This window comes from Micropterus salmoides, unplaced genomic scaffold, assembly GCF_014851395.1.
Source record: "Micropterus salmoides isolate LMB-PRFRI ecotype aquatic unplaced genomic scaffold, ASM1485139v1 Ms_hic_scaffold_1956, whole genome shotgun sequence".
In the NCBI taxonomy this organism is placed as follows: domain Eukaryota; kingdom Metazoa; phylum Chordata; class Actinopteri; order Centrarchiformes; family Centrarchidae; genus Micropterus; species Micropterus salmoides.
In genome coordinates this window covers 1-11,376 of record NW_024041102.1, presented here as the reverse complement: position 1 = coordinate 11,376, position 11,376 = coordinate 1, and the positions used below count along the sequence as shown (strand labels likewise).

Below are 11,376 nucleotides of genomic sequence, written 5' to 3'. Positions count from 1 at the left end.
CCTGGTAGAGCTTTGAGCTTGTGCTTTTCAATCCACATTTGCCCATTTTCACATGTAATCAACATTGTAAACATGTGAAAAGTTTTTAGCACAGAAATTCAATAACGTAAATGAAAGAGGGCCTAAACCGATCAGCATTTTCTGACCTTGAGTAACGCTGCAAATCTCAAATATTTAAAACAACTATTACACTAAAATTCCAGGTTTAGGGTGCCAGCTTCCTGTCCCTGACTCTGTGCCAGGTTAAATGTGGAGTCTCCTGTTTTAAAGCAAAGCATTAAAAGACTGCAGTCCACGCCGAATAACGCAATAGATTACTGGGAGAAATGATCACATGAACAATATCTGCAGTCATAGTCATATTTTGTGTCCAGCTGGTCCTTGTATTCAATCATAATTCAACCAAAGATCAGACAGAAAATGCCTGACTTGTACAGACATGGTTGACATTTACTGAAGACTTTAATAATATGATTTTAACTGCGTACATAACAGGATTATACAATAAAGGGCTATAGCTCAGAATCTTCCTCCAATTGCCAGATTCCTAGAAGGGTGCACCTCACATGATGACAAATCACTGGAATGGAGGGGAAAAGGTTACCTAAAAGAGACTACCTAGAACTCAGATCATCTGTTTACCATGAAGATAAACCCTAAAAATATACCTTGGTTAATCTTCTTAAGGGGTGTGTGGTAGGAGTTAGTGTTTGACTGCCTGAGAGACAATGTGCACACATACACTTGTGCACACATACACTTACACACACACACATTCGTGCGAGCGCTGAGTCAGTCACAAAGTCTTAGAGAGCGACTTAGTTACTGCAGTTCAACAGAAGGCTTTAACATCTTGAGGTGTGCTTTATGGTTTCTCACTTGGAGTCAGTGTGCAGCCTGAACTGTTTGGCTACAAGCCTCGACAGCACGAGTATGTCAGGCCTTCTCAACCTCAACAGCCTGGGCAAGATCTGCGGCTCCAGCCACAACAATGAAATGGTCGTTTTAGACCGGGTCAAAAGGAAGAACACAGTAAGGCGCATGTCAATTATTGAAGATGGTGAACTTGCAGAGGTTCTCTACCTTATTCCTAAACAGTCCATGATGGAGCAGCTGCCTTTCCTCAACCCCGATGACTACATCCTGTGTGAAAAGATGGCTAGCATGCCTGCAGAGATGTTAGGTAAGGAATGGTTTACTTCCTTATGTGGGTGATCAGTTGTTATATCAGTGAGTTACACTGTATAATTTGCATGACAAAAACCTATTGATTGTCAACATGCAACAACATGCAGGAAGATGATTACATTTAACATGCTGTGAATATGTTGAATATTATATTTCATGAATAGACAACCTGCAAAATCCTGTGTCTTGTATTTCAGTGAAAAAAAGATTAGGAATACTGAGGTCTACTAAACAAATTCTGCGTTGTGATAAAGGCTCTGCTTTATTTTTATTTACAATAATTCCAAGCCATTAGACAAAGCATAATATTGCACACAAGTAATATCATATCAGCACAGTTCTTTTTTTCTGAGCTCCAGGAAATAGGGAAGGTTTTTGGTCTGTCAGACTACAATATGGACATTATTGGTGCCCTGTCATGTGAGTAATTCACAACTCTGCTGAATCCAGACAAGCTAACTCATCCAGACTTGATTCAACCCATTGACTTTGTTTCAATTGACTACACAAACATAACACTTTGCATTCGCATCCAAAACAGCCACTGTTCAATTGGCAGACAAAACACACCTTTCCCCTACCTTTTCTTTATGATGAATTGACAATTTTAATCACAAATATGGTCAATATTGTGCTTAATTTATGTGGTTAAATGACATCAAGGCGTATTAACAACTTGCTGTTATTAAGCCTTCAGACTATGCAGACTAAAGAAGACTAAGTGAATCAGGAGACAGCACACTCATATTCAACTTGCTAGTTCCAAATAAAAAAAGAGGAGTTGCAAAATGCCAGAAAGTGAGTTATGTAAGCCAGAAATATCAGCAGCAGTAATGTTATGGCTTTGTCATCTGTACTAAACAACACTCCCATCATAGGTACACAAGTATTCAACATTTTGCAAAGGACAGAGCAGATCTGGATCTAGTATTTTTGAATGCATCATCAGTGTGCTGGTTATTATAAGTGAATGTCATCCACATATGTGAAGGAATTTAAAACTGATAAAGCTTGACAAGTTAGTGTTTTACCTCAAAAAACAAAATTTGTTGATAATACACAACTATATCAGCAACAAAAAGAAATATGGGAAAGACGAATACACACACACACACATGTTTGTTACTCTATTCCCGTGGGGACATCGCATTGACATAATGCGTTCCCTAGCCCCTCACTGTAACCTTAACCATCACAACTACATGCCTAACCCTTATCCTAACCCTAATCTAATTATAACCTGACTCAAGTCCCCATCGGTTAGTGTATATTCTGGTCAAAGTCCCCAATGGGATATAAAAACATGAAACACACACACACTTGTGCCCTCTGTGTTTTGGACCACCCCTTTTTGACTTGGACCAGCAGTTCAGTTAGTTCCTCTCCTCACTCTGATCCACTGCAGAGAGCGCTCCCACAGAGAGACCAACTGTCATGAAAGAGAAAGGTACTTTTGAAGAGTGTATGCACAAGAGAGTGTGTCAGAGGATGAGCGAGAAGGATGTGTGTCTGATTGTGCATATTGCTTTATGTTTGTCTTAACATACTTACAATGATTTGTTATCAACTTTTTTTTGTATCTGAGGTTCATCCATGATTACGGTTTTTGCTCACAGTCTTTTTGGCCTTTTATGTGAGGTGGCATTTGATTGTTTTAAAAGTCAAAACAAATACTTCTCATGACTTTGTCTTAACTGCTCCTGCAAATAGTGTTCTAATATGATTGTGTTATACATTGTGTTACACTTGGCAAGGCTTGGTTGATGTTTGGCTATTATTTTATGCTGTATGTTTTCATATTTTCGATCTGTTAAGATTCTCAAACCATTCCCAAACCTAGAAATTGAATTTGCAGATAAAAACTGTGGTTGCCAAGTGGGGAAAAGAGCAAACACAGCTGCTGCAGCTAATCGTAGGGCATCATGGTTGGGTAAGACCAACATGTGATTTTAAACAGTACTTCTGAAAGTAAGCAGTATTTAGCTGCAAATATTCTATTTAACAGGGTAACTCTTTACTCAGTCAGCGTGAAGTTATTTTCACTTGCACAGCAGTAATATGAGACATCACATTGTGAGAAACAAAACCTCTCACTCATTTCACTAAACTAGCTTCTGTTGAGATAAAAGCCTCGTGCTGTTCTGATACTGTAGTGTGATGTCCTCAAGAAACTCCTGAAATTTCTTCACTGAAACTGAATGGAGGTAGCTTATTTGAGCTTTTACATTTATTTAACATCTCACTGTTACTGAGCTTTAAGTGTTGTTAGTAAATCTAAATCAAAGCATGGACACATGCCCTAGGTATCCTGGGAGCCATTCCAAGTTATAACATCCAGTCAGATGGTTTCCAAATAGTTTTTCATTGATTCCATTATGTTCCTGGCAAACTGGGTGTTCCTCCCAGTAGATGAGGACCTGCAGTGAAAGTTTTACAAAAAAAAGGCTGCAAAAAGCTCTAAATCTAAACACTCTCATTCTGTCACATCTTCTTTACCGTGCCAGTTTCTGGAGGATTACCAAAGCTATTTATTTTTTACATTACTAACAATGAAACAATCCAGCAAATTTAAGGGAAACACAAGAGTTATTACTAAAAATGATTATTCACACATACAGCGTGACCAAATACAGCTTGTAGCATATATAAATGTCATTATATGACCTCATTGTACTGATATAGATAGTCACTCAGTCCTTACACACACACACACACACAGATGCAGATTTTCATAGCTGGAGACAGTGGGTTTCGTGATTAGCTGTCCATCTCAGGTTTCTCTCCATTTGCTATCTTTCTAAATCTATCATTTGTTAATACCTGACACTGTATCAACTTCACATTCTGGGAGAGATCAAGAAAGAGTGGAAGCCATTTTGGACATTATAGTATAGCATGTCTTTCTCCAATCAGTTTACAACATAACAAAACTTTCAAACATTTCTAAATCGTAGCAATTATTCTGTGCATGTCCCCATGGTACATTTGTGTTGGCACCAACAGCTCTGTCATTAGCAAATATCTGAGGCGTTCTAGGACAAAAGGCCAGTTTGGCCTTTTCATTCATTGTTGGTGTGCTATGGCCAAAAGGACACGTTACATTCCTTCTAGGCTTTTGTTAAGTCTGGCAGAAATAATAGTTATTTTCACTTATTTTATCTGATTACATAATCACAATCACACAACGTCTTTCTACTTCTCTTCTACTGCCAGATATAATCTCACAATTTCAAGAAAAAGTATGGCTGAAATCAAAGCCTTTCTTCTTAATATGACAATAACTACCTTTTTGCTTTTATAAAAAATGACGGTAAATGACGGTGTGTGTTGTCTGCAGATATCACATGCTTGTGCTAGCGCTGTAGTTGTTTATTGGATGTCTTACTTAATAGACTTCATTGCACCTGTGCAGGATGTTATGTTGTGGATTAGGCTACTAGTCTTTGTCACATACAAGATGGATACTTTTTCATCACAAATAAAGTCTGCATTACAGCAGCTGGCCTATAAAAGAAGTTTATAATTACCACAGCAGTTTGATTTGTGTCTTCAAAACTGTACAATCACAGTGAACTTTAGATTCACTTTTGGGAAGCATGGTCTCTTAATCTAGTTTGCTACTACACACATGTTACCATAGTGACAAATCTCTGTTGTGGGGCAGAGTTGGGGCCACATACCAATGGTGCTTGACTCAATTTTCTCAATATTCACAAGGCCGAGTTGAGTAGTCGCAACAGTCCTGAAAATATTTCCCCTTCCAGCTGTAAGTGTGTGGAAATCTTTTTAGACACAACTCATCCATGTTAGTGCAGTGAGTTATAGTTCCACTGTATTTAGTTAACACGTTGTTTTGATGTTTCTGTGGCCAACTGTATGTGAAAAAAGAAAAGATAAAGCTCGTCTCCATTTATATTTGTATGCTGTGTGTCCACACACTGGGAGACGGAGTGCTCTCGACGTGCCACATTCTTTCCTCTCTCTCCTCTGCTAATCACATTCAAGACCTCTCAAGTGGGGCCGTGATTAGATTGTACAGGCATCCACTGCTTCTGCTGCCATATAAAACATGAAAGAGATAGGACAAGGAACGAGGTTGAGCTTTCTTGCTACAGTATCAGACACGGTGTAGAATACTCGCACTAAAATTGCTGCCAGATCAAACTTTTTAACACTCTGTCTGTCTGTCTTTGTGGGGTACTCCACAGATTACTGTGACTGTGTGTATATGAACGTGCGTTTCTCTGCCAAAGCAAAGCGTGTCTACACATTACATTCAGTCATGTAAGCACTAACTAGACAATTCTGCTGTATTATCATGAGCTGCCTGGGCAGAAAAAGATAAACCTACTATGGATGAAAGAGACCTTTACACTGAAATGAAATTTTAATTCATGGTTTTACACAATGAACGTGATTTTAGCCATGCTAGCAGCATGGCCGTGGGAATGGATCACCATGAATCAATCCCAATGGCTTTGGTGATCCATTCAGTTTTCCCTGTAGCAAAACAAGCAGACAGCAAAGCTTTCACTTCTTTGGTGAAATATCTCAGCATTTACTGGATGGATGGGCATAGCAATTTGTACAGACATGTATAGGTCCTAGATAATGTATAGTATTGACTTTGGTGATCCCTGATGTTTCCTCTTCTTGACAGCTATTGGATGGATTAGCATAAAAATGTGTTAAACACACAAAAACTAAGTTTAGTGTGATAAAATAATGTTTAAATAATGTTTACCATGTTAAACATGGCATTCTGTTTGCTCAAAGCACTGCTGTACAACCTCACAGAGCTGCTAGCATGGTTGTAACACAGATACATTATTGTAACAGATCGCTTTGCTAAATAGACTGGAACAAAATTACTTGCCAACATGAGGTGACTGTCACTTCATTAAAGCCCAATATTATTGGTATTTACAAGAGGCATAGAGCTAGTAGGTTAAAGACTAAGACAGTTAATTTGACTTTTTTTTAGGCACTGTAAAATTACATTTAAATGTGATGCTGATATCATTTATTCTTCCCTCTCCTAGTGCTACAAACTCAGGATGGCTCCCACCTAAGTCCTCCAGCCCCAAAGAGGGTCATCCAGTGCCTCAGATGTGGGGAGCCATGTAAGGGAGAGGTGCTGCGAGTCCAAAACAGCCACTTCCACATAAAGTGCTTTACGTGCAAGGGTGAGTAGATGTAGGTGCACTTGTGTAGTATCCTACAGGCAAACCTCAGTGAGAATGGACATTATCAGGCAAGCTCAATGGTGGAATCCCTGTTGGTGTTCTGTGTCTAAATTTGGACATTTGGGAAACCTAAGAGCGATCCAATCAACAGAATTCCTCATGTGCAGTGGAAATGAATTGGTGGCTGTCTTGAACACATGTTAGAATTTAATTCCTGACTTTTGCTCCATATCACTTCTTTTAAAAAAAGGCTGCTCTGTGACATGAATGTCAGAGGCCTTATACATTTTGTCTACATTAGTTCTGGACTGTGGTGGGGTTTATTAAAATAGGAATTTAAACTGTGACATTTCCAGATGGTTTATTTTCCAGTGTTGACTCAGTTAAATGAAAATAATGCTTTAACAATTTTTCATGCAAGCACTAAAGCCTTGCATTAAAACACCTTATTAAGGTGCATTAAAACACCTTATTAAGGTGCATTAAAACACCTTATTTTCAGTGGAACCATATAATGCAACCATGTTGCATTAAAAGACCTTATTTTCAATGGATTAGTTTTAAATTGAGCTGAATTTGCTGGTCATTTATTACTCTAATTCACTTTATTACACAATATCTACATTTACAATGGGCTGTTGTGGGCTGTAAGACAGTCATTCGCCAGAGTTACTCTGTTTGGTGGAAAACATATTTCCTCAGCAGGCTTTTGTCCTCACTAATCGACAGTGACAATCTTCTTGTGTTGTTGCCCTCTCATTGCATTGTGATGGTGTTTACAGCGCAGAGGAAACAAAGAGACTTTCAGAGCAGAGAAGCCTGCAGTATTTTAACAGTGGGAAGACCTGGGGCTTGAAAGGGTCTGTGGGCTTCACTGAATAACTGAATTTGACTCATAGTGTTTCACTTTGAATAGGAATAAATCTGAATTCAAATAAGCCATAGGGAATATTAGCAAAGGTTTCTTAACTACTTTGCTTGGTTTTAGTGATCCATAAAAGTTTTATCAAAATTATTTTTAACTGTCTGGTACAGAAAGAAGGGGTATTACAATTGAAACAATGATAACAATAATAAACAATGGGATATTGTTGTGTTGGTATTAGAATTAGTATAAAAGTAGTTAAGAGTCTAAGGCACTCTTTATTTATGCAGATGTTGCAGATAGATGTTTTAAGTATTGAACACCAAAAGATTAGTAAACATGCATCTGCTTTTTCAATAGAGTTATTTATATGTAATTTCTCTGAAACAATCTGTAGGATCAGAGGAGTGTTGGCACATGTTTTTGCATGTTTTATTCAGCATTACAAATACATGTCTTTTTGAATGAAACCTATATACATTGTCCGTGAGTTGTAGTAGAATAGGAATAGAGCAGCATAAATCTTTGGCATCTCAGTGTTTGGCAACTCTGTTGTGGCGTGTTCAGAGGGACAGTGTCAGAAATGGGTTGGGAGTATCAAATGACTCTGAACAAGCATTGTATCCCTGTCAGTAACTTGTCACTGGGCTTATCAGCAAACAAACACACACAGACACACAGTTGCACACAAACACATAAACACTTCAGAAAGCCTAGCAGAATCATAAGTCAGACAACCCAAATAGCAATTATGTCATCCCTTTGATAGATTACGTAGTTGCCTGAAAAAAGTGATGATTTAACCTGTAAATTCAGTTTCTGACCAAAATACAAAACAAAATTCAGTTTATACTATCTTATAGTAAGAAGTTACAAATACCTTGTCCCAAAGCTCTTTCCAAAAGAATTTTTTAAAAACACTCGCAAAATGTTTTTATGTCAGGCAAAAGTCAAGGTAAGCAAAGCAATACACATACATTAAAGGCAAAGAAAAAAAACTCCAGAAGACTGAAATTAAGAATGAGTTCTGGCTACTACAGGGTCAAAAAGTTAGTCAATACAAATACTAGGCAACTAAGAGGATTCTATTGCAATTGTTGTATTTAGTGTAAAACAGATATGATGGCAGGTCTACTGAATGAGGCAGGAGAACTAAGGAAAATGTAAGTGAATGTAAGTTCAGTAAATTGTCATAGCAAATTGATTTGTTAAAGATGTAACAAGATGAAAACACACACATATTATCACATCATAAAGTTATGATAAACAAGTTTAACTGAACTTGATCTAGTCTTCACCAACTCCACAGAAAAATCTGTGTGTTAGCTCTTCACAGGCTGTATTTGCTTACCAGCTAGTCATTGGGTCTATCAGAGCTGTTTTGACAAAAACAGTTGCCTGCTGCATCTGAAAACTAGGTTGATGAGTTGAGTCATGAGCCAGAAAACCAAAACAATGAACTAAAAGAAACTAAAAGTTGCCATAGAACTGCAGAGTTGGGTGATGATTCTCTGTGGGTTCATCGCTAGAAGCAACACCTTTCACATTACACATAATTACAATAATTTAAAAATATTAATTATTGCATATCTTTAATGTATTCTGTTGTTATTAAACCTTGTCATCTCTTTCTCGTGTGTGTGTGTGTTTGCAGTGTGTGGCTGTGACTTGGCTCAGAGTGGCTTCTTCATGAAGAATAGAGATTACCTCTGCCCGCTAGATTTCCAGAGGCTCCACGGCACGCTCTGCAACAGCTGTGGGGAATTTGTGGAGGGAGAGGTGGTCACAGTCTTGGGGAAGAATTACCACCCAGCCTGCTTTGTGTGCACTATTTGCAAGTAATTGGGAGTTTTTGTTGTGCACGCCGGTTTGTAGGCAGAATAACACATTTTTTAAAAGAATTGTGTGGTAAGTAAACCTCTGTCTCTTTCTATGTTTCTCAGAAAGCACTTTCCTGCTGGGGATTGTGTTACCTTCAGGGGAAAAGACTGCATCTGTCAGCACTGTATTCAGCCCATGTCTCCTACTCCCAACGACATCACCTATCCTAGAAGTAAGTGCATTCTGGTGGAATTTATTCTCCAAGCAAGGACATTTGATCCACTGTTCATGTAAAAAATATTTATAAATAACGCTTTAAAATAGATCAAAGACTTTGATCCCATGCAGACATAATCAGACAGTGGATTATGCACTGAGAATTGGCCAGCGGTGGCTCCTATGCCAGCCTGTTTATTTAGTTTATCTCAGGCTTCAGTGTCATTCAAGGTCAGTGCTACATCTGTCAGACTCCTTCATCATAGGGAGCTCAAATCGTTGCACTTTTCTGCAGGTGACATGTCTCATTACATGCGTGTACTTTCTTTCTCGTTTCATTTTTGAAAGTCCACAAGAGATCTGCTTGCCACGCAGGTAAAGACATGAACTGGACAGGACCTGATGTACAACTGTCATCCAGATTATTACTTGTAACATCTGAAAAGTCTTCCTCATGTATGGAGCTACTTTTGTGTCTTTATTATGTGATCAGAAAATTGGTTTGAGAGCAAAACTCTTCACACTCACAAATTTGTGATTAAAAATGTCATCCAAAAGCTTTGTCTGCAAATCCAAAAGTTAGTAATAACAAGAATGCTGTGGGGAAAAGACTTGCCAACAGAGATGTGTCTTTCGTACGTCCCACCCACAAGGTATCAGCACAACATTTTTGATTTGTTAAACTTTTAGACCCATAGACAAAGCTTTTGAATTTGAAAAAAAAGAACTTTGGGATTTGCAAATAAAACTTTTTAAAATTAAAATGTATTAATTACAAATTTGTGATAGTGGATAGTTTTGCTCTCAAAACAATTTGTTGATATTAAAGACACAAAAGTAACTCCATACTGACCATACTCACGTCCACACTTTTTGTCAGGAATGCAGGCTAAACAGTTTACCTCCTCCTGGTGGACATATTTTTCACAACACTTGTTGAGTTGACATTACCTTACAAATTCATCCACAACGTCATCCTCCTGGGATCCTGCCAAATGACTCAGTACGGACGAAGAGATACATTAGAGCTCAACTCTCCGCTTCAACGTGACCTTCACATTCCAACTAACAACTATAGATAGAACAGGGGCCAAAAGAGGATCCAGACTCACAAATCCCCTGGATTAAGAGAAACTTTCTGTAGGGCTGTACAGAAAATGTACAGGAAACAGCCCAGCTACTTAAATAGTTCTGTAATGTCAGATGGACTCTTACTTTCAATGTTCAGTTTATACATGTATATGAAGAAACAAGACAAACAAACAAGAGGAATGGAGGTACTTTTTCTTATGTATGTAGAAATTGTTGGGATGTCCGATGTTTACTCAAGAATATGTATGTATGTGTGTGTATTTTTCAGACTGCGCTGGCTGTGGTAGAGACATCAAGAATGGCCAGGCTCTGTTAGCCCTTGGTGGCCAGTGGCACCTTGGCTGCTTCAAGTGTAAAGCCTGCAGGAAAGTGCTGAGCGGAGAATACATTAGCAAGTAAAAACTCTCATTCATACTTTCTCTTATTCATAATTCTATTAAATGTATTTTTCCCAACAAGAAAGGCTAGAATCAGAAATTATGTTAGCATCCGTCACAACTAATACACAGATAAGTGTGTTTATAATATTAAGGGTTTTTAATCTTTCAGGGATGGCGTTCCCTATTGTGAGAGGGACTACCAGATTCAGTTTGGGGTACAATGTGAAGCATGCCATAAGTACATCACTGGAAAAGTCCTAGAGGTGAGAAATGATTCTTCAGGCTCCTGATGTTATCTATACTTTGTGACATGCCTTTTCTCAAAAGTAATTTTTTTCTTAAGTGCAATTAACATGACTTGATACTCCTTTCTAATTTTTTTGCTACAGGCAGGGGACAAACATTATCACCCCACCTGTGCAAGATGTAGCCGATGTGACAAAATGTTCACAGAAGGTGAAGAAATGTATCTGCAAGGTCAGTTTGAGAAATTAACTATGTGGCTATACATACATCCATGGTGTGGATTTGGGCTCAAATTAATGCATACATAGAAAGTGTTTATTCAAGTGAATAAACACTTTCAATCACTTTTGCCATAATGGCTGCCACACTAACTGTCCCTGCC

The 11,376-nt window shown here is 38.2% G+C and overlaps 1 protein-coding gene across 1 annotated transcript; it reads left to right on the top strand.

Annotated features, from left to right (window-relative positions):
• Positions 1-2,550: 2,550 nt before the first annotated feature.
• On the top strand, positions 2,551-11,302 carry LOC119911203 (actin-binding LIM protein 1-like). Its single transcript, XM_038730010.1, has 7 exons — positions 2,551-2,635; positions 6,231-6,374; positions 8,894-9,077; positions 9,183-9,292; positions 10,637-10,763; positions 10,918-11,011; positions 11,138-11,302. Exons 1-7 carry the CDS (start codon positions 2,623-2,625, stop codon positions 11,300-11,302), a joined length of 837 nt encoding a protein of 278 aa, XP_038585938.1. The 5' UTR covers positions 2,551-2,622.
• Positions 11,303-11,376: the final 74 nt, after the last annotated feature.